At 50.0% G+C, this 24,330-nt stretch overlaps 1 protein-coding gene across 13 annotated transcripts in view; it reads right to left on the reverse strand.

Annotated features, from left to right (window-relative positions):
• Positions 1-24,330, reverse strand: part of LOC114849192 (kelch-like protein 29) — a 149,738-nt gene that overhangs the window by 5,846 nt on the left and 119,562 nt on the right. For 11 of the 13 annotated variants that reach the window (XM_029140349.3, XM_029140350.3, XM_029140351.3 and 8 more), the window contains 3 exons: positions 19,431-19,613; positions 17,363-17,543; positions 3,988-4,181 (listed from right to left, as the gene is read on the reverse strand). In XM_029140349.3, coding sequence (XP_028996182.1) covers positions 3,988-4,181; positions 17,363-17,543; positions 19,431-19,613 — 558 coding nt within the window. Of the gene's footprint in view, positions 1-856; positions 1,477-3,987; positions 4,182-17,362; positions 17,544-19,430; positions 19,614-24,330 lie in introns of those variants that run through there. The other 2 variants (XR_003784579.3, XM_055506430.1) reach the window with 2 other exon arrangements.

A 24,330-nucleotide genomic window follows, 5' to 3' on the forward strand; every position in this document is an offset into this window, starting at 1 on the left:
CCGTTCTTATCTGCCTCCCGCGTCGCCTTAGCGGCGATAGCGCCTGCGCAAATATAGCACGCGTCACTCATTAAAGCCAATACTGCCTAGTGGGCAGGTCCAGATAAGGCCGAGAACTGCCGGCAAGGAGGCCCGATGGAGGCGCGTCCCACCAGAGAGCGCGTGGGAGCGCGAGCAACGGAACAAAGGCGCACGGGACGGGACCGCGACAGGGTGATTGAAGCGGCGAAGCATTTTATCCACCGCTCGCACGAGGAGAGGGAGGAAGAGACGCCTTTGGAACGACGAGCCAAAATAGAGGAAAGGCAGCGGTGTGATGAGAACGGGTGGGGATGCATTACGTGTCCAATCAGGTAACCATGGCAACGGGTTCCCCACCTCTCCGGTGCTCAACTTTCCATCATGGTAGCTCTTTGCCTGCTATGTCATTTCACCAGTAATTGTTCCGCGGCCAATTTCCCGTTAGGACACGTTGGGCAGGGCAGCGGTTGATGGTGTGAACGCTGGTGTGTGTGTGTGTGTGTGTGTGTGTGTGTTTTTCCCACCACGGCCTTCTTTCCCGGCTGTGTTCCCGTTTCATTGGGACTTGTTGACCTGTTGATTGCGCTGCATAAAAGCTGTTTATTTGCTGACGTCAAAGCAGCTCATTCTGAAGGAGGAGACTGGTTTCATGTCAGTTCATCCCTCCCTTAAGACGCAGCACTCCTCCAAACAAGCCACAGTTTAGCATGTAATTTTAATCAAATGCGTTCCACTGAGATAACAATCACAAGCCTGAATAATGATAAATGATTTTACAGAACGTCTCCTGTGTCTCGCATGTGAAGATTTAAAAACTTGAAACAAAGAAGCCGAATTCATGCAACACTTTATTTTCCAACTTTCATAGTTTTCCAACTACTTAGTGATTTTTTTTTCCTCATACAGACTAAAGGGCAGCGGGTATTTTGTTTATTTATTAGCAACTTACAACAAGTTTTCAATAAATGAAACACAAGTTACTTTGTGTGGGACTGTTTCACCACTAAGTGGCTTCATCAGCCTGGAGAGCACAACTGTGTCCTCCGTCACCTCTGCAGTGAGGAGGCTTCTAGAGGAGAGTGTGGAGGTGGAAGTCAAACCTCTAGTTAAGCGTGTCCTGCTGGACGTGAAGTGGCCGTGATCTTTCTGGGGAAGGTGGGAAGGGCAGCGTGACACGTTGGAGGACACAGGTTACACACACACACACACACACACACACACACACACACACACACACACACACACACACACACACACACACACACACACACACACACACACACACACACACACACACACACACACACACACACACACACACACACCTCAGCAGAGGTGGCGGCCTCAGACGTGACCTGTCCTACATCTATCATGCTGCCAGGATCTATTTGTGGTCTCCAGGCGACGCTCCTCAGACCGATGATGCTACCTGGACGAGTACTGAAATGTTTCCAGCTGCGAAGAACGAAGCCCAGACGCCATGAATCAACTTCCACACAACATGTTTCTACTAACAAACCTCAAATAAATGGAGTCGGCGGAGGAATATTTTCTCTATGATAATGAGTTAATCATTCATAGTCTTGGATAATTAATGGGACTTAACTTCAGCAGTGTGTGTTTTTTTCATGTGCACACCTTTAATGGAAGCTTTCACATTAATGACTAAACGCCAGTTTCTCTCAAATTACTGGGTCTGTACAAAAATAAATAATATATTTAAGAGATTCCTGGATTTTTTCCATAAGATCACATGATGTCATCTCCAAATCTCTGCACTTTTTGTAATTTGCTGTCCTCTACTCTTCTGTGTTTCACTACATAAACCTCGCTGCTCAGTCACACGGATAAATAGACAAAGTACAATTTGGCTGAACAAAGCTGCAGAGACGCGGCACATCTCAGCGGACTTGTTGAAAGGGGCTATTTTTGGCACGAGTAATATTATTTTTCACTCTGCAAGAGATAGGAAGTCGGTCCTGATAAGTGTTTGTGAAACCCATTTGCAGTCCGCACGGGAGACGGCTCTCGCTGCAGCAGCGCCCGCGCAGGTACCGCACGCGCTGGCGGGAAACGCACACGGCCGCGTTTGTGTCAGTCGATAAGGTGATGGTGGTGGGGGGGGGGAGGCAGAGATGTAAAGACAGATTAAAGAGGGGGCGCGATGGAGGGAGGCAGAGGGTTGATGGGGAAACGCTCCCCAACGGCTCGCTCAAATCATCGCCGGCCCAATTTCACAGGAAGCACTAAACCCTTCCATTATCTCCTGGCTCGTTGGCTGTCAGACACAGGCTCATCTACGCCCTGACAGATGATGGCGTGTCTGTCTGCATCTGTCAGGACACACACACACGCACTTACATAATTCATGTACCTGTGACCTGGGGGGCGCACGTACGCGTGTTTCACCACATCCTTTCGTCTGGTTTCTCCTCTGCGGGACCCTTTAGTGCCATTCGGCTCCTGCCCCAAACACCCGCGTTACATAATCATCGTTGCAGTAGTCGCACTCTGAAAAGGCTCTAATAACAGAGCGCAAGTTTCTGGGCAACGGTGCTGAAGAAAAGTGCCTCCGCGCTTTAATAACACGAGAACAACTCCTCGTCAGGAAACATTTCAATTCAAATACGTTTCTGAGCCTGTTTGTCTCTGAGTGCCGCCTCCAGCGACGCAACGCCACTATTTGAGATGATGACTCTCCAAAGCAGCGTTGGGACGGCTTTCCAGAGAACAACATCATGCGCCACCAATGCGTCTCAACTAGAACATATACTTCCTGTTGCAGATTTAAAGGATCAGTTCACACAGACATTATATGACCCCATCCAACCCAGGCTCATGTCTCTCTGAAAGCTGGTTATCTTAGTTTAGTATAAACATTTAAAGAGTGGGACAACAGCTATTTTAGCGCAGTCCAGCACTTGTAAAAGTTTTAACACCACTAAAATATTAAAACATCAGTGTAAAAACGACAGTCTGCCTCCATACAAGCTATTTCCCCTCGTCTCATTTGGTGGATTGGATTTAAATGCCACATATGGGTTTATGTGTAAAATGTTTAACCATCCTTCAAGAATATATTGTGGATCCGATCTGCGATGGGAACCCAGCTGTGGTGTAAGTCCTGGTTAGGGCGGTTCGCCCCGGAGCAGCTTGGGTAAAGCGTTTCTCCGGGCGCCGCGTCCTTCGCGAGTCCCCGGCGGCCGCGTCTGGAATGCGGCCGCAGGTCTGCGCGGCGAATAACTGGGGGGAGCGTTTGGCCAATAAAATGTCAGGAGCCGCGCTTGGACCCACCTTTCATTTCAGGTATGGTCTTCTCATTATAAGGAATAATGGAAAATACCAAGCAATGATAAGGAGCGAGCAGCAGGAATGGAAAAGGTCACACGGCTGCCGCCACGAGTGTGGGACAACATTTTCACACAAATAAACCGCGATGCTGAACAAAAGACAACACTTTGGTGGAAGGTTTCCCATCTTCTGCCCGCGCATGAAATTGAGCAGCACATCAAACAAAGGGGACGGTCTCTTAATGTATGTGAGGAGCAAATGGAGCGTGAAGCCGCCGCGGAGGCTCGTCCAACGTCTGCCAATATGTTGCCTTCAGAATGCGACTCAGGCCCGACGCTCCCAACCGGAGTCGGCCGCATGACAGGAGTCGTGGAACCGTGAGAACTGTGTTGCTAGGCAACCGGGCAATCATAATGGAAGATCCTTTGTGGTTCTCTAATGAGACAGCAGTTAAAGATTAAAGAATTGCATGCGTGCGAGTTATTATCAGGACGTCACCGTACTCATATTTCACGTTTGCTGCTGTAATGCTAATAAAACACAAATGTTCACGTTCAATTCATGAAGTCTGGATGTAGAATCGTTTACACAGCGAGCGCTTCTACTGCAAAACGGTAAATACGGCGACACGGCCCCCGTGAACGCGGCGCGGCCCCACTCTGGCCCCTGTCTCACCTATCATGGGCGACTCAATGAAACTCCAGGTGTTGCTCTGCGGTAAGTAGGACTGGAGGACCCCTGCGGAGCGCCCGGCCTCGTTCACGCCTCCGAACACGTAGATCTTCCCTCCACACACCGTGGCCGCTGCAGAGTGGACCGGCTTGGGCAGAGGGGACACCGTCTCCCACTGGTTGGTGATGGTGTCGTATCTAAAGAGGAAAAAAAGGGGTCGTTTACAGTCTTTACTGTTTAAAAACCAAAGTCGAGGAGGAAGTCAAGAATAAAGTCGAACCTGTAAAGGTTCATCAACTGTTCCAACATTCTGTCCAGCGCTTGTACCCGCACACACCAACAAAATTCCCACTGCTCTGAATTCACAGTGAAATGCTCACTTTGGCTGCAGGGCTGACAGATATAATTAGCAGAATGCCTACACCACCGGGGAAGATGAAAAAGACCAACCATTACGTACAATGACAGCAATTAAAGCAATTACACAAAGCAACATATGTTGGGAGCTACAAGCCATTAGTCTCTAGAGTTGGGCTGCGTGTCAGTGCGGAGCTTTGGACCTTTCTCCGTGAGCTCTCTTTGGCAGGGACTTCAACGCGGGGCCTAAGACTCAGCCGACCCAAACCGCCCCAAACAGCCGCGGCCGATGAAAGGGCCCGACACAATAGCTTTCATGAGAACAAGACAGCGGCTTAGGGGATTGTGCCCTTGTCAGAAGATGCGTTTGCATGTGTGTGTGTGTGTTTATATGTATATTTCCTCGATTTGCATACGTGTGTTTAGACATGTGTGTGTGTGTGTGTTTTGCCCTGTGGCTCCATTAGCGCGGTGTGTTAGCGGTGTAATCCCCTGTCCACGGGCTGCTGATCAAAGCAGCCGCGCCGACAGCCTTCCAGCTGGAGTAGGCCTCATTAAAGAGCTCCAAGCTGATCCAGGATCGGTGATTAAAACACACATCCATTCAGACTAAAGCGAGCCTTTCTTAATCAAGCCCCTTTGTTGTAGAAGAAAAACACCTTTACATGAAGACGCGGCGCCGCCGTCCCCCAGGACGACCGTGCCCACACTTCAAACGCCGGAGGAACGCGGGAGAAACTCCCACAGCGCCGCTTAAAGGAGCGCGTTTCCACTGGGGTCGATGGCCTTCATTAGCGCTCAGCCTAGTTTTAGGGACCCAACAGGTGTCTGGCTCTTTTGCTTTGTATCCGACAAAAACATACAGGTGCGTTTCCTTTAAGATGCAAGATTCTATGTCATGAAATTAGGCTGTAAGTGAAGCCGACGCCTGGAAGCACTGGTTGAATCCAGCAGAGGAGCTTCATAATGACCTTGGCCACAACGGTTAAAGGGAAACGTGGACTCCAAACACTCAGTGATAATTAGCACCATTTAAACAGACACACACAGGTATCAGGTTGAGTGACTGAGCCCTGGTGAGATAGAGAACCAACACGCGTCTCATTCTCTGGCAGATGTAATTACCCCTCGAACCCCCACGGAGGAGGTTCGCAAAGTTATGGGTCAGGCAGCGCCGAGTGAGGCTGATTATGGGACCAGTGCAAACAGCTGGTCACCATCAGCCAAGAGAAAAGGGAGAGAAGTCCTAATCGACTTCATCCCTGAAGCTCGCTGACGGATAGAGAGAGAAAGAACGAAAAACAGAAATATCTCATGTTGAATAATCAGGGCACTTGTACAGTGGCTGTGTCAGACGCCTCCGTTAGTGGGAAGCAGAGCAGGAAAGCGCATTAGTGTGGACACGACACAGTCAGGGGTCAGGGGTTCTGATGAAGAGGAACACGGGCCGATCACAAGCGGCTCAGTGTTCCAGTCCCAGAGGTCACGAGCCTGATTGAATTCATCACACGTGCGACTCACCATCCAGCATTTAATGCAGACCGTGACAGTCGGACTGACACTAAAAAGATTCGGGGAGTGGGTGTACACGGTTTGATTATATCTCCAAGGCAGCGGGGATGAAGGACGGAGAGAGACAAAGAAATGGGAAAGAGAAAATAATAGCGCCGTGTTCATTACAGAAACAACAACGGTATCTTTATGTCTCAAGCTCCTCGTCAGGCAGAGAAGCCAGACACAGATTTCCATTATCACTAAGACACTGTAGAAGTTGATCCATCAACATGTTGCGCTGCATCGATTGCTATTTTTTAAAAAGTGTTTATACACAAAGACTGATCACGGCGTGAAGCCATGTAATCGGCTGCAGCTCCTGACGGGGCTTCCTTCATCACGCAGGGACAATCATCTCCAAAATGCTGCTGCGGGGGCTACAACAGACCAAACAATGCGGGATTGTGTTCTTTTATGTAGGGGAGAGACAGATAGCGCGAGAAGACAGGGGAGTGAATGAAAGAAGGAGGCCAGACGTTGCAGCTAGATTTGCCTCTGAATGCGAGATCTGCATAGAGGAAAAAGGGAGACATCACCAGCGCTCAGTGACCGACGGCGACGCATCAAGCAGGTGTTCGGCAGGTAAGGCTGGACGGTTGCCACGGGAACGCGGCGGCGCCTGTCATGTTTGTTTACGTCCGCGCCGGGACCGGCCCTCTCCCCACCTGCTCCGGAGGGGGCGAATAAAACGCGGCAGCCGACCTTAATACGCCGGGCTGCGCTCAACAGCACGGCGGACGCGCGAAGGCTTCACTCAGCAGCGTCTGAGTGGCACACGCACACATACGGCACATTCACTGGCAATCTGCAGGGGTTTTGCAGCATGTATCTGCTATATATGATGCTAGAAACCAACATGCAGCCGTCCATGTGACAGGATAAACCTTGACGCACACTGTACATCACAGTCACGGACCATTAACGTTAATGTCAGCTCATATTGAGCCTTTCACTGGAGTTGCTGGGTGGTATCACACATCCACAGTATCCTCAGATGTGTTTTTGGTCACATAATACAGTATAATACAGACGTCATAGTATAGTACAGTATGTGAGACTGTGCTTACAGCATGTTGGGATCAGTCAGACAGCAGTTCTAGGCTCCATCGCCCCAGTCCTCCCTATTTATAAAGGCAGCCACAGCGGAGCAGCATGAGGATGTTAGGGCACAGGACTAAATATTAAATGCATGAATCAGTATGATATAATGTGATGCATAAAGCCCGGACCAGCCCACGGCTGCAGAGTTTGAACTCCCAGGTAACAACTTTAAGGTGTTGACCAGTCGATATGGACCAGGACCTACACATCTGCCTTAATAATACATGCAAGTGGTGCAATCTGCTGTAGGTGATTCACTTACATCATACTTGCACGTGTGATAGACTATAATAGATGCGCTGGTGGTTTTGGGAGATACTTGCACGTACGGCTTCCCCTGAGAAACTAACTGCACCATATACCGAGTGAGAAACGAGAGGGGGGCGTTACAAGGAGCGAAGAGAAACAGCCTCAGTCACTAGAGGAAAAAAGAAAGAGCCCTCGGAGCTGACAAAAAGATCCATTAAGAGGCAGAAGAGTACATTAGGCTGCAGTGGCCACCACGCAGACAGCTGTTTAACAATGCAGCAGGTTCCCCGGCCACATCTGCATCAGCCTGAGATGTTACATCTACACCAACAACACTATAGCCTTTGAAAGCCCAGCGTGTGTGCTGGAGTGCAGTAAGTTGCCTTTTCTTTTAAAGCGATGCGCTCATGCCCCGCAGAAACGACCCCATGCCCCAGATCCCATGGAGCTGCAGCCCATGCCCTTCACTTACACATTCACACCCTGCAACGCCTCCGGTTGTCACCGCGCTCTCCTGCACACCAGCTGAGGCTCCCCTCACCCCCCCCACACACACACCTTTGGATAAAGGTGCGCATCTGTGAGTAAATGTGTCTCATCGAGTCTGCAACCAAAGCAGAGTACACACGGACCCGGTCAGAAGCCGGGGGTCCTGAGGGACTGATCCAATCAGCTTCCTGCTGGTGCTACGCTAGCAAAGATGGTGCACGACGAAGCCACACCTGAGCAGCTACTGTACAGGAAGCAGCAGCAGGTTGTGTCTCCATGAGCATGTTACAGTAGCAGTATTCACATCGTCGTGGCTGTAAAGTGCTTCTTCATGTTCTCCTTCCTTTTATTAATTTCAACGGACGAGTCGCGGGCCTCGACATGCTGAATAATCTGTGCACGGAGACACTAACGGCTTCCCTTTTGTTGTGCCGTTAACCCAAAGTTTGCATCTGGAGTCGAGTTTCATTAAACCAGAATACATGAATACATAAAGACGTCCTCATGCAGCCCCATTTTCACCAGCAGTTTGATCTCGTTTCCAAACTGCCATCGGAACAGGCACGAGGAGACAGCCGGAGCATGTGTATGGGAGTGAATCAATCCCTCATAGCCCTCTGTTTCCTGTCAGAAGTAATGAACTGAGAGGCTGTGATTTGGATCGAGGAAAACGGGGCAACTGTGTGAATCAGCTCCAGCCCGGAGGGCATTCCGAACAATTTGCGCACAAATATAGGCATCATTTGCTTACATTAGCGTTTGTCATGTTTGCCAAGAATGTTCATACATATAGCGGCTCGGTGGGGGGAGAAGCTCAACGGCATGACAAACGACTCTATAGAGTCCTAGCGAGCGAAAAAGGCAGCTAAAATTGCCCACTGAGCTTTCATTTGAAACCAAATTTAGCTTTGCATTTCAACTTCGCATGTGGGCTGTTCCGACAAGAGAAGCTGCTGATAGCGACGGTGGATATTCATTTGAAATCGCTCGACTGTGACTTCCTGCTTCTTTGCATATTTGCCGGCAACCCCCCCCCTCCCCTCCCCGAAATGCTTCGCTCGCACCTGGGAGAGGTCGCGCGGCGCCGGCTCCTCTGGATGAAGCCGGAGCTGCAGAGCGTCCGTCCTGGAGACGAGGAGGAGGAGGAGGAGTGAGAGCGGATGGAGCCACAGTCTGTCTGTGTTGTGTCAGCTGCCATCTGTGTGTCAGAGCACATCACAGAAGCTGAGAGGCCCGTTCCCACACCTCAACCGTCAGCATGCTGTCTGTCGGCCACCCGGCGCTCGCGCGCAGACGTCTTCAAATTACCGCTGTCGCTCTTTCCCCCCACGCTCGCACACCTCCGCTTGGGTTTTTCCCCCGGCTCGGTCGTCCACAGCCGCCGCGTTTTCATCCCGCAGCCACGCGTAAACGCGCGTTTGCTGAGATGCACCCGGGCGCCATCGTAGCCGTGGTAACGATGCTAGTGAGAGAACGTATAGAGATTGAGGGTCGAGCGTAAACACCTGCAGCGCATTAGAGGTGCAGCATTAGAGCAGAGCTGGAGTCGTTCTAATGTGCGATCTGACAGTGGTGCTCAACATACAGAGGTCTTCAAATGAGCAAACGCACCTTTTCGTTTCATAAACAAAAGCCTGGTTTCAATTCGCAGGTGAAAACAAAACCAGCGGCTCCGTGACAACTAATTTGAACTCGTTTGCATTCGCCTCCGCTCCTCGTGCTGCTTTCTCCTCCTTGTGACAGCTGCTGGTGGCAGCGTTCTCCCTCTCTCGCCGGGTTTGCTAATCAATGCCTGGCGACGCCATGTGCCGGGAGGAAGGTGCTGGATGCTCAGAGTAAACGTTTGGTTAACTGCTGCCATGTTTAAAACCTTGGACCGCCGACACCAAACTCCATTCATCCAAACCTTGACGTATGACACAATTAGATAAAGGGGGAGAATTCAAACTTCTCCATTATCTCTTTATTCAGGCTGTGACCCGTCAGATTTATCTTAGGACCCCTTAAGCGGTCTCCAACCCCACGTTGACTCACTTCCTCAGTCATGAATTCCCAAATCTCTCTCATTCTCCTCAAGGGCAGAGTCGTTTTGCTTGTTATTTGCTTATAATACACACATCTGACAGATTGTGTATGATGACATCTGGGGATCTGATGGAGTCTTGCTCTCCGTATGCGCGGCCTCAGACTGTGTTCAACTAACAGACTGAATTCAAGGTCAGCCAAGAGACAGACACACACATGCACACACAGACACACACACGCACACTGCTGCCATCACTGTAGGAGAACACACGCATACACAAGTCATTAACTCTGATGGATTACGGCACATTTTAGGCTAATAACACAGACATACTGTACGTGTACGCACCATGCACACACACACACACACACACACACACACACACACACACACACACACACACACACACACACACACACACACACTATGGCAACATATGCAAACACAGATGGACGTGGACCTTCCACCTCTGTCACCTTCAAATAATCCCACGGAGGCGAAAGGAGATCTGTCCACTCGCCGCTTTTGCAATAATCCCCAATGAATGAACTCTTTCAGGGCACGAGGCTGCTTCCTCAGTCTGTTGGCGTATGCATACAAGTTCCATTCAGGCTGTAGAGCGCACACACCTGCTGTCGATAAACTGCTCAGATATGCTTCACAACACTTGTGTAAACTCAAAAAGGCACCTTGACACACTATCTGGAAGAGAACTTAGGGGAGCCATAATAGGAGTGTGTGCTCTTTTAGTGTCTCGCTGTGTGTGTATGTGTGTAGACACAGATTTAATTGGATGGGAATGTCACGTAGGACAGGGGACATGAGTGCTGCCGGTGCTGTAGGTCGCACACCAATTATTGCTCCGTGCTCTTCAAAACTAGACAGGAGATGGAAGAGTGAGACCCCACTTCATTACCAAAGTAAGCCCCCGTGTTGATAGCAACCATGTAGGGCAGCGCTGTGGGGGGCGAGGGGTGGAGGATGGCGGTGGCAGTGAGATGAGAGAGTTGAATCCTCATTTTATCAAGCTACGGCGCAAGCGGTGCCATGTTGCAGTCAGCTTTGGCAACGAGTCCAAATTCACCGTGGGAAACGTGTGACACATGAATACAGCTCTCAGCGGTGCTGAGCTGTGGTGGGAGGTGATTCTTGGGCATTGCGATGCATTGACGTTCAACAGGTATAATGTTTATCACACCTCACTGAGACGGGCGTCCACGCTAAAACTATTTATATTAAAACAGAGCAAACTCACAGCGGGGGGCCTTTCTCCCCCCGCCTCCTCCATCCTCCCAGCCTGAAGATGAGGTAGCTGGGTTGAACGCTCACTTAATGTGAATGGGTTCAGCCTGCCTCTCGCCAAACGATAGCTGGGACAGGCTCCAGCACCCCCCCCACCCCCCCACCCCCCACGACCCTCAGTGGAAACAGTTGTACCTTGTATTGATGTGTACACCTTCACCTTGGGTGTGGGCAGTCGCACAAACAGCCGGGACAAATCTATATATAACAACTAACCCTCCCACCTTCTGTCGATGCCTCCCCGGGTGCCGGCGCGATGCCGTGTCTGGATGTTGCATCGGTTTGCCACACAGGGCTACATTTTCTAAAGGTCAGCTGTTGCTGCCTCCTGTTGGGAGACGGCGAACTGACTTCCAACCGTCCAAGCGGCGTCTGTTGAAGCAGAACCACCGGTAATTAGACACTAACACGCCGCCACAGACCGACTGCCTGCGCTGTCTGACTTCGCAATGCAGTGGGAGAGTGGGATGAGTGCGGGGGGTGCGGGGGGATATGGAGGTCTGTGTGTGCGTTTGACAGAGAAAGATGGAAGGTGGGGGAAAAAAACGGCACGAAAGCAGAAAGAAGCAGAGAGAAAAATGACTCGCCTGTTGGTAAAGGCTGGAAATTGTCCGAAGTGCCAACCCATCGTTTATCAACGAGGAAAAAGCACATAGCGCTCGTACAACTGCCTTTCCTTAATACCGTCCTCGGGCACAGCTGCCGCCGCTCTCCAGCGTTACACACAGACACTCCTCCGCCTCCATGTCTCCGAAACCTCAGTGTCCCATTAGAAGGCGGTGTCTTTGCTCGAGCGCGTCTGACAGATCAGGTGTCGCCGGGCCTCGCGGGCCCCAAATACACCCATCATGTCCTGCCCACCTAATCAGAGCGATGAAGACACGGACACGGCGAATGGGCAGAGGGTGCAGGAAAAGTTGGAGATGGTGCTTAAAAAGACAGAAACTTGAAGAGGAAACAGAAGGAGGCAAAGAGGCGGAGAGAGAGAGAGAGAGAGAGAGAGAGAGAGAGAGAGAGGATGATCTGCATGATTTGGACACCTTCACTCAGAGTGAAGCCCAATCTGCAAAAGTTTGCCGGATCAGATTCTCGTTTAAAGCCTTCAATTATTTTTTTATTATCTATTTGTGTATTTTCTCAGTGAATCTATTATATCATAAATATGCTGACCATAAATGTCCTGTAGATCAACACGCCGATTAATGGATCTGGATCACTTCAGTGCTAATCAACTGATTATTTATTCTTTGCACTGCATTACCTCAGAGTTTTAATGTAACTTTGGCACAATTAATGCAGCACTGACGTTCAGTGTGATGGATTAGAAACTCACAAGTTTCAAGAGGGTTTTTTTCCGCATATTGTGCTGCGAAGAATGAGTAGGACCCTGGTAGGAAAGAAAAAAACCCAAATTCAAAAATGTAAAAGCGTAAAAGTCTGCGGCGTGGTTTGAAAAATGACTAGCTGTGATATAAAGTAAACAGGATCTGTGTTAAATGAGCTATAGGATGCAAAGGGAGAGAGTGAGCAGGGGAGAGAGAGAGAGACGTGATACGGGGAAAATCAGAACAGACAGTTCAGAGGAAGGAGAGGAACTATCGAGGGGGAATGAGGGTGTGAGAGCGAGTGCAGGGGATGGATGATGGGTGGAGGCGGGTGGCGGCTGGGGTACTGTTGAAGGGTGAACCGGTGCCTTGACAGCGCAGTAGGGGCCTGCGCTGTGTAGTTGGTTAATCCTGAGGAGCAGGGGATTAGCTCAGCAGGGGAGAACTGCCTCAGCAGGGGGGCTCAGGGAGTCCGCTGTCGCCGACCACAGCGCCATGCAAAGGGGCTGCCGCGGCAACCCCGCCCTCCCCGCTGCACAACTAGCTCCGGGCGCTGTCTGACCTAGTACGTGCACAACGGATGCGGGGAGTCACACGCTCATGGGTTCTGGTGTGACCGCCATCTTCCTCCACTTGTTCTTCCTGGGCCAGCGTTCTTTCACAGCTGGGTCCCAAACACCCAGGGGTGCACATGAGGGGGGGCAAGGGGGGCCGCTGTAATTAGCATCACTGCCGTGTTGATAATTTCCCCATCGTCTCCAAAAGAGAGTGCTGTTGGGCAAGGAGCTGGGAGAGACAAAGGAAGAGCTCCATCTTCGAGCCGTTGGACGGTACTGACTGGTGACTCCACAGCTTCTGTTCGCTTGCAGACAAAGAAGCACTTCCCTATCAAAGAGCACTCGCATGAGCCACCAGGAGGCAAATCCTGCCCGAGCACAGCTCTGCATGCAGCCGACGTCTTTTCCCTTTTCCCTCTCTGACTGTGACATGAAGTCTCTCACACCCCGGGTGTCCCCAGTGAAGGGAACCTGTCTCTGGGCCACTGGCGTCCCGACACGCACACCTCTACGCTTTAAGGACCCGGGAGTTCCCTGAACGGCCCACGAACGACTTCAACCGTGAGCTGTGGTGAAACCTCCCACTGGAATCCATGTTCTCTGTCTTGGGGAGTGAGCTGAAATTTCCCGGTGGCGATTCAAAGCTCCTCCACGAGGTCGCCGATGCGTCGCAATTTGCCGCCCGCATCGCACTGAGCCAACATGCTGGAAATGCCCCATTATGCCGGGAAAAAAAGCAAGTGCACTTAAAAGTCAAGCTCAAGACCCAAATGGAGAGAGGTTGTTTCCAAAGTAGGGTACAGTGAGGATGTTGGCAAAAACAGAAAACCAGAAAACCTTCATAGAGACACTCTGACAAGCAGGATTGGACGACTGCCTGAATGCCTGGAGCCAAGTAAAGTAAAGTTGTGGCCACCGCAACAACCAATAATTCTGTTATTAAACCTGAAAAGCACATGTTGAGGTTATTGGACGGTCGGCCACAGAAAAGACAGAAATGCTTCTCGGCTGCCTCTCCTCCAGACTCGTTAGCACAACATCCCTGATGAGAAATGCTGGTTGCTGTACTCTGTGTCATGCTGCTAACAGCCTTCATGCAATATTAACTTGCAACAGAGCTCGGAGGACGCACAAACCTGTGCATAGTGTGCAATAAATAAAACAAAACCATCTGTGATTGACACATCATTAGACACCCATGAATTATTCAATAACTGCAATCATATTGGTTTGCCGAAGGATCAACATGCTGAGGAGCATGCAGGCCCATGGTACCTGATTGCAAGTTAAAAGCCTCCCGAACTCAACTGCTTCCATCCCTAAAAATCTGTCAGTCATTAGTGCCGAGTGGAGCCGGGAATAACGCCGCTCCGTCCTCGGAGTGTTGATTTAGACCTCCCGCCGCTCCCGCAGAAAGGCCGCATTCTGCCGGCTTTGAGATGGCTCTGATTGAAGACATAATCGCGAATGTGGGTGAATTTCACGGTTAGGAGCGTGAAACCCTCAGCGAGATGGATGGAAAGATGGGCAGGCAGGACTGCAAATTAGGAGCCGGGTGCTTTTAGAGCCGGAGCGGGAAGGTGAGAGACCTCGGCAGAGGCCCGGCTGATGTATGCGGGCGCACGCGGGTAAACACGCATACAGTATGTACATATATCCAGTGCACAATGAGGTGCGCGTAAAAACACTGACGCACACACAATGGAGCAAAAAAAAAAAAAGAGAAAACGATTGCATGTGTAAACAACGTCTGCATCAATCACCGCATGAGGGGAGCAAATCAAGCCCGGCTGCCGCGCGGCTCCGTTGCCGTTCCCCAGCCTTGAGATACGATCCCGACCGGCCGTCAGCATATCAAACAAGGCGCCCATTCACAAGACTAATGACTCCGGAATGTTATTAACTCTCTACAGTAGGCTTCAACCGCACTTCATGCGCCGCTGCAGGTGCGGCTGACAAAGCGGGGGCTTGAGGAGCAGCTCCCTTATCTCCGCCGGCCAGGGCCGAGTCCTGCTGCCGCTTGGCTGCCGCGCCGCCGGAGTTCTCCACTATCTTTAGAGTTTTGGCCCAACGGCGCCGAGCGGCGGCGGAGCCAAGTGTGTCTCGCTGAGGAGCCGCACCTGCCAAATCCAGCAGTTAGCCACGGAATAAAGGATCAGCAGCTAATGGGCTCATTCATCAAAGCAGAAATGAACAAATGCCTTCAGAAAGGGCCTGAAAGTGATCCTGATAATCTTTAATTGTGTTTTTCAATCGTCTTTCATTCAAAACACTGTCTATTTATACTTAGTTGCAACCAGTAAATAAGATACTAACATTATGCAATAAACTCCTTCGTTCAGTACTGCTACAAAAATTTATTTGAGAAATTAAATAAACTTCTTTCGGAGTCCTACAAAATAAATGACTTAATCTGTCAAGCTCTTCCATGAGCCGTTGAGATTGTGCATGATTTATAGCACCTGTCCTCCGAATTGATTTGAGCGACCAGCTGCCTGTTGTTCGCAAATCTGCCGGAGAGCAACAAATCCACCGTAATCACTGAAATGGCTCACGGTTCCTCAAAGCGAGCCGGTACAGGTGCGGGACGTGTCCCAGGACTGTGTGCTTTTATTATGAAGAGGAGAAAAAGGCCAGACTTCTGACATGTCGTCTCACTTTTTGGTGGAGCCAAAGACTTCTTTGACGTCTGATTGTGCACGTAAAGACATTTAAATCCCCACTGAACCAGTTTAGTAGCAATGAGCTAACCTAAGATGGATACAGAAGAAGCATCTTCTAATGTTCCTCATTGGAGATTTCTTTACAACCTTAAACATGTAATTTTGCCATAATGTAAAACTTAGAAGAGTTTTATCTGTCTTCACACTAACCACACTAACTACATGCTCTGGTCTCCAGCAGCTCAAGGTGCGTGCAGCTCCACCTGTCAAGTTGGCAGGTTGATTAATCCACGAGTCGCTAACGAAGTCAGTGTTAAAGGCGTTCGCAGCACGTCAGCGCAAGAAAAAAAACAAAACAGACTTTTCAAAATAGCACATTTTAAATGGAAATCTGAGCCCATGAATAATGCATTTGTAATCACCATCATAAACAAACAAAAACCTTTTGGGGCTGTCGATACTGGAGACCACCAAGACGAACAGGTTTCAGGTGATTAGACATTCATTTCCTGCACAAACCCTTCTTATCCAGAACAGAGACTCTTCAGTCCTCCTGACTCCATTTTAACTTTGGGTCCACATAGTTACTGTAAAGGACAAAATAAAAGCCTGGGTTGCTTAGAAACAAGCCCATTGACTGCTCCGACAATTTTCCCAACAGCTTGAGAGACCTGTTCGCTTTTACATGATAACGTAGAGAACACAGTCCCGAATGGTTGGCATTGTCTTCCTAACTACTGCTTCCCAGATGTTGAGAGCAGGCGCCTTGGCACCAGGACCACGAGGCTCGGTGGAGAGCGGGAAAGTGGGCTAAAGTTGGACGGCGGTAATTGAGTCCGGTGGTCAGCGGCCTCGGGGGAGCTCTGTGACCGCACCGGATCGCACATCAGGGCACAGACGGGGAGCAACACATGGAACTCATCGCGTGGCAAAACGCTGAATTGTTCAGAGCCGGGAATGCCCCAGATGCACGCGCAGCCCTCAAATTAAGCAGCTCAGAGACAGAGGAATCAAATGCGTTTCCATTACGGGGCAAATATTCTATCTACCCCCTGTCATAACGGCACTGTATTGCAGCATTATGGGGAAATATCAAATTAGGCTGTTTCATTTGGAGGACTGTTGTGCATTGCAAACAGCTTTGGAGATCAATTGAGCTGCTAGGTAATGAGCGGCAGCGGCCTGCTCTAATATACTCAGTAATGTTCTTTTGATTGCTTTGGTTAATCTGGAGCTGCCGTGCAGGGGAGGCTAAACCCCCCCCACCGGTGCAACTCACTCCTCAGCCCAGGTTGCAAGCAAATAAGGAATGGGGGGCAGAGCTGCAAAAGTCAAGCGACACGGATCCAATTACTAAATCTGAACAATCCTTAGTCGTGTTTTAATGCCACTAGGATTTCATTACACTCCATGGGAACACTTTTCATGTCTGGTTTTATGCTGAAGCGTTTCAACAAGTGCTGAAAAATAAGAAGAAAAGACCCAGCTGAATAGGCCACAGTGGACGACCTTCAAATGAAGTGTCAGTGATGTGTTGGAGCTGAAGTGGATGGAATCAGACACAGTATACCACTCGGCTCTCTAAAAGCAAATCCTCTCACTCGTGCACCACTCGCAAACAAGTAAGAGGTGCTCTGTCGCAGCACAACAACCCTCGCAGCGGTGGCCATTTTAATACGCTCCGGCTCCGCTTGACCCTTTGCTCTCGCAGAGAATGCTAACAAACCCGTCGGACCGCATCGGCCCTGGTCTTACCTCTCCACGTGGTCCAGGTTCCCCGACACGCCCAGCCCTCCGATGGTGTAGAGCTTGCCGTCGTACACCAGGCCGTTGTGCCGGCAGCGGGCCACCGTCATCCGCGACACCAGGTTCCAGTTGTCCAACAGGGACATGTAGCACCACACGTCGGCCACCATCACACCCGACTCCGTGCCACCTGAAATAACAACGCAGGGCCGCTATAAAGAGCTTTCCACCGCTGGAAACTTGGAGACACTTTGTAACGGCTGCACGTGTTTCAGGTGTCAAAACGTTCCAGATGCCAAAAAGCAGGTGTTGAAAACGCAGCTACACCGACAGTTTTGCCACATCTGTTATTTGTTCCCCCCACTTTCGGCTCTAAAGCAGAAACGGCACCATAAAACGCACAGCCGGCCGAAGGTTTTGGAGAAACGTTTTCAGGCTTTCAGCCTTTCCCACATCATATTCATTTATTCCTTCATTCATTATGCATTCATTCACGAATCCATCATCGGTTCGTGGGACGCTTTGAAAACAGTAATGTACACAAAAGTTTCTTCCTACTTTGGAGAGATTAGTTTCACTGGACTGCAACTAGAAAACAGTGACTTTCATATGACATATACAGCAGCTAGATGCTTATGGACTATTCCCCTGACATGGTGAGCTGTTTGACGACTGACTAATCGTCCAGCCGGCCGTCAAACCCGCACTTGTTTCGGGGCTCCTCAAAGCCGCTCTGTGAGCTGTGCGGCGTCACATGTAAGACTGGCCGCGACCCAGTGACCCCTGCTCCGAGTGGGAGGGGGGTTACACACCGGAGTCTGTCCATTGGCTCGCTACTACACCTCAGATTTCCCCACCGGCTGTATGACTCCCAGCGGACGCATGCAGACCTGTTCCAATGCCCAAACACAAATTTACATTTATATGAAAAGAGGGAGAGGAAAGGTACATGCAGGACAAATCCTGTTGCATTTCCACGGTGCAGGGTCTGAGTACCGTGCAGGATTCTCGCACAAATGGACTGTGGAGGGCGAAATTCAGTCTGCCTCTGCAGGAGCAACTTAAAGGTGTCTTATGAAGGGAGTCACAGAGTGCACAGTGTGCCACTATGGCACAAAATAAACTGCAGAACACTGCAGCAACTGTAAAGGCAGGCTGAGGGAAAACAAACAGCCGACTTAAAAGAAAAACGCTTCACAGACAGTAAATATCTGAGACGTAGGACAATAAAGACAAAGAAAAAGACAGAGGTTGTCTGCATTGTTGGGGAGACAAAAGCCTTCAAAGCAGGAGATGAGAATGCTTTGAGAGCAGCCAGCTGCTTTTAAAAAGGTCACGGAAGTGGGCGACAGCCCGGGCAGCTTCACTTTATGATGTCATATCTCCTGAGTAGAGAAGATGCAAGCCTCTTTGTGCACTTCACTCGACTTGGCTTGAAGACGGAGCCTCTTCAGGCGTTTGTTTTATCAGCTGCTGGTATCTACACCTGTACATCAAGAGCGAACGCAAGATATCTGGAGTGGAGTGGCTCCTTTTCATTTCGGCTGAACTGTCCTTCGCGGCTGACTGATACAGGTAGGTTCATTTATTTTGATGAAAGTGAAGCGTTATCAGACATTTGGTGTCACCAGAGCAGACTGGGCTTTTGCACCTGGGTTTTGCACACGTGCTGCGTGCATGAGTCAAGCAGCAGCAGCAGCTTGTTGGGGCTGTAGTTTGCATGTCATTTGTCACATGTAAGTGGAGTCTGAGCACCGGCGGAGGAGAAGGAACCCTGTTTATAATCAGCCAGTGAGCAAAATGGAAGCACAGGTGCTGCACACATGACGGGGACTGCATCGGGTTTTGCAGTTATTTAACTGGAGCCCGGTCAGCTTGTTATGAATCATTCTGTGGGGGAAGCGCGGTGGTGAATATTACATTGTGGAGCACGGAGCCCTCCCGCTCAGCTCACAAACACAAGTGGGTGCAGCAACATCAGCTTCAGGTCGTTTCCATTTCATTTAGCTTCGTGAACTCACCCGTCGTCCACCCATCACGAGCGACGGGAAGGCGACCGGTGGGCGGTTCCGCTCACCTGACAGGTAGATGTTGTCTCCCGCCGAGATCACGCTGAAGAACTCGCGGTCGTAGAAGGGCAGGCTGGCCAGCGGGTACCACTTGCTGTTCTGCGGGTTAAAGCAGGTGACCGCCGTCAGCGAGCGCTGGTTCATCCCGATGGCCTGGCGCCCTCCCACCAGAACTATCACCTCGGCGACACCTGGAGGAAGGGGGGGGGGGGGGAGGGGGACAGAGGACAGGCCATCAGGGTTGACTGAGACTGAGCCTTCCAAACACAAAGTGAACATTTTCCCCTGTTCCATAAAACCGCTCTCATTTTCAGACAACAACCTTGACAAGCGGCATGAGAACACTCAAACATTAGACGGCGGCTGTATTTAAATTCAGCCTCGTCAGAAAATGCAAAGCAACATGCAAAGCAGGAAAATTTCCACATGGTCACGGGAGCTAAGTGCTCAGGTAAAACTCAATTACCAAGACTGATGGGCAGATTTCACATCCACCGGCTCACGGTCACTGTCTGTGCACGAGAATCTACCTGTGTCTCGGTTCACGCGGACAGATGCTTCTCGTCTCGTACGCGCCCACATGTTGGTGCCTAAAACGCATTTGGAGCTCATCCCTATTAGTCCCCCCCCCCACACACACACACACACACACAGCTGGTGGATAAAGACGCCAGTGATCCAAAACACATAAACAGGCTGGCGAGCTGCCACGTGCACGTCGCAGGTCCTCCCGGTCTTCAGCAGCAGGCTCCAGTGAGCCGGCAGGATGACGAACCGCCAGACAGAAATGAGCTGTGTGTTTGTAAGCAGCAGGCGGGCGGGAGGAGGGGGGGAGCGAGCGAGGGAGGGAGGGTGATGGGGACAGAGAGAGAGAGAGGGAAAGAAAGAAGTAGACGGAGGAACGCGAGCCCATCTTCATACACTACCAACTGCTTGGATCGATACTTTTCCAGGCAGCCACTCTCCTGACAGGCACATCCATAGGCGCCTGTCTTTTCCATCTGTTTCGTTCTGTTAAGCGAAAAAAAAAAACTGCGCCCCTTGTTTTTTTTTTCTTAAGCTTCTCTTTTTCTCTCAAAGCTGGTAAAACACGAGGCTTTTCTCCAGGAAGAGGAACACAAGTCAAAGCTGGGAAACAAAGAAGAAGACGTCTCGTCGGCCTTTGTTGAGAGCGAGCAAACGTATCGCGGACGTACAGCTTAGCCTCCGACGGCTTAGAGGACGCAAATAAAAAAAAAAGACGGCTCAAGGAGAGCGGATGACGAGGATCAGAACAAAACGCGAGGTGTAGGAGTCATCACCTTCCCCGGCAGCGCCAGAAAGCTGTGTCAAGAGAAGGTCTGAGCTGACCTTTAGCTCCGTTTTCACCGTTTCAGGGCTCGAAGCCCCACGGGCCCCGGAAACCTCCACCAGACCTTGGGTCCCCGGCAGGTTCATAGGACAGACAGGCCGCTCTTTCAAAACAGGCTCTTTGTCTCAGCTCTCGTTAGCTTCACGCCACACACACACACACACACACACACACACACGCGCGCACACACACGCGCGCACACACACACACGCGCACACACACACCCACACACACACACACACACGCACACACACACTAATTATGTTGACTTTGTTCTGCCATTGTTCCTCCCTGTGATTAGTTTGCCGTACGGCTCGTGCTCCATGTCGCTTTATCGCACGCTATTCTCTGCGTTTAAACTCAGAGTTTTAAAAGTTTGCGTCTTCGTCCGCTTTTATAGGATTACGTTCCTCATCTCGTTTCATCTCCTCTTTCTTTCTGTTAGTTGTTTCGCTTTCTTGATATTGACGGCCTCAATTAACTTGGTGAAGTTTCTGCGTCTGTCAATTTTGCCTTTTTTCCTCAATGTAAGCTGTTTAATATTAAAAGAGCTTCTAATAGTAATTATACAAAAAGAAAATCAATAAATGAGATGACAGTGTTATTTTAACACATTCATCCATTCAAGCCAGCGTGAAGCCCTCGGTGCCTAATTAGGCCAACTTAGGCGATCCCACACGCTGCCTCGACATGCCAGACTGTGCATCTACACACACGCAGGTCTTCATCATCACCTGGCGCACACGTGTAGGGCTGCTCTCATCACTTTCCGCTTGGCCGGACCCGTCAGCCGGAGTCCACATCTGGGCTCAGAGGCCGCGCGGCGCTGACCCCTGAAGCTCCCAACGCATTTACAAGCTAACACAAGCCTACAGCGGCCTGTCAGAACGCAACAACACAGGAGCGCGGCAACGCTGACGGGGAGTCACGGAATCGGATCAGATGCTTTGCGTGCGCGTGTGTGTGTGTGTGAGTTTTCCCAGACAATGAAGCCTCACAGGGACGGCTGTCAGTCACGCAGAGGTTTGACGGCAGCTGGGTTGAGGGATGAAGGGATCGAGGATCGAAGGATGGAGACAAGCGGTTGGGGATGAAGGGATGAAGGGATAACCAAGCCTTGACAGCTCTGTTTTTTTTATCCTGGCGGGGTTTATACCCATGGCAGTTTGGGAAGGAAATGTCTCCTCCTCCTGATCGTGGCTGACCTTTTGTTGTAGTTCTGGAATATTTTTAACCTCTAGTCAGGAAAACTCAAGCGAGCGCAAGTTTTGCCAAACTTACAACACACCCCCGGTTTCTAACGGTGCGTTCCTTCGCAGGTGAAATCCGTTTGTGACTCTCAGCAACAACTTTTGACGTTCTGGCTACGCTTCCAAAGCTTTTGTGGCGGTCGAGCTCCCAAATAGATGCTGCGCCGCTAGATTCCGAGCGAAAGCGTCTGACAGCTCGACGCGCTCCTCGTGCTTTGTGGCGCGGTTTTGTGCCATTAAAGCTGCATTAACAAGCTGTAAAAGCAACACTGATTATCACCTGTTATGTTGATGCAGCTAAATTGGTAACAATAATTGTTTCCTTACACTTTGGGCGGACGTGGAGCAGCATTAGAATTCATTTGTAGTGTCGGTCCACCTGATGAATGTAATATATTCAGGCTCCTTTTAGTATCTGCTCATGTACTGGATGTTCACCCACTAGTCGTATCTTACTGTTTAGTGCTGGGAACATGGCATCCAGTGGGATTTCTGATGCTTTTTGGGGGGAGAAACTAACTGCTGCGTTTGAAAATTATGCTAATAAGATTGGTCAGAGTGATCCAATTTGCAGGCTGTAAAATCAGAGAAATAAAAGCTTAGGGATGCTAAAATCCTCTACGAACTAGAGGCGCTGGATGTTTCTCTGTGTTTGTGCTCTTACAAGCGCTGTCTTTGACAATACACGGCCCTATAATCCTTTAACGCCGCCCGAAATATTGATTGTAGCTCAAATGAGTGAAATAGTGGAGTCTTGGTTGAGGCAGGAGAACAGAGGAGCGGCGCCGCAGTGAGCATTAAGTAGAACCGCGGCCTCCAAATGCAACATCTGGACGCTGGCCGGTATTAAATCCCTCGGAAGGAGATTTCAGTCATTGCACGCTGCGAATTGTGGCTGGAATAAGAAAGAAAAAAAAAGCATCCCACCCAAAAAATGGATGAATTCAGAGGGACGGACAGGCTTGTGTAAAAAAACAAAAAGCAGATTCTTAAATTGAAGTCGATGCTCACCCACGGAGTGTGACGCACGCACACACACACTCACACGGGCGCCCTGACAGCTTCTGCATATTGCTTCCACCTAACTCAAATTCAACTAAATGAAAGCCATCTCTGACAGGAGCACACCGCCCGTGTTTTACCCCATGCTGGAACAAGCCGGATCCTGGCGGAGGACATTTACACACACACACACACACACACACACACACACACACACACACACACACACACACACACACACACACACACACACACACACACACACACACACACACACACGGTTGATGGAAAGATGAAGACGCAACGGAAAGATTGTGTTGTTTCCTTCTCCCTGCTGCCGCGCTTGGCCTTATCTCACCTTGTTATGTGTCTCCCTGCTCTCTGCCCCACGCTGTGACCCTGCTTCCTTTCGTCTTCTTTTCCTTTAACCCCCAGGCTTACACCTCTCTTCCCTCCCTCTCTCTAAGCCATGCAACGGGAGGCTGCCACTCCCCGTTTCTCGCTCTATTCAAGCCTTTCTATCTCAAAACCCAGAAGTGTTTGCTCTTTTTTCCCCCCAATACCTTTTCCATTTCATCTCCTTTCAATACCCCCTGCTTCGCCCTTTAACAACCTGCCTTTAACCAGCCATGAACTCCTGCACGCACAATTAAAGGAACCTACTTTAAAGCTAACGGTCAGCATCTGCACATCTGCAGATGTTATTGTTTTGTGCTGCTTTTGTCTGTTGAGGATTGAAACTATGGGCTAAGTCATCTTAATAGTTTCTGTGGGTTGTTTTATCCCTTGAATATCATACTGTACATCACACAAATGTGAAGAGAAGATGTTTGTGTTCATTTGTCTGTGACCCTGGTCTTTCAGTGGCAGATTAGTTTGAGAATTCAGGGATAAACATCCTTTCTTCTTATGGCACATTTCAACTGTACAGCACAAAAGAAATCATTATTGTTAACATTTATTATTGCAAAGTTAACTGAAGGTTGCTTAGCACAATTTGTCCTCATTCACCATCTCGGCTCCTCTCTATTTACTGTGCATCTTCTTTTCGACGAGTAGAAAGTTAAAGCTGGTAACGTGCAGCAGCAGCTCAAACTCAGTCTCTGCTCCCGCGGTCCACTTACGAGCGCCGACGCTCCGTTTCTCATTAGTCCTTAACTTTATTATTACAATGCTGAGGGAAACGCGCCCGGTTTGCAGCGGAGCATTAAACACATAAATCACGGGAATCCACGGCTGACAGTGAAAAACAACCATCGAGTCGAGTCCGAGCGAAGAAGGCTGCTGTGTTAATAAACATGTCTC

This window comes from Betta splendens, chromosome 24 (assembly GCF_900634795.4).
Source record: "Betta splendens chromosome 24, fBetSpl5.4, whole genome shotgun sequence".
Taxonomy (NCBI): domain Eukaryota; kingdom Metazoa; phylum Chordata; class Actinopteri; order Anabantiformes; family Osphronemidae; genus Betta; species Betta splendens.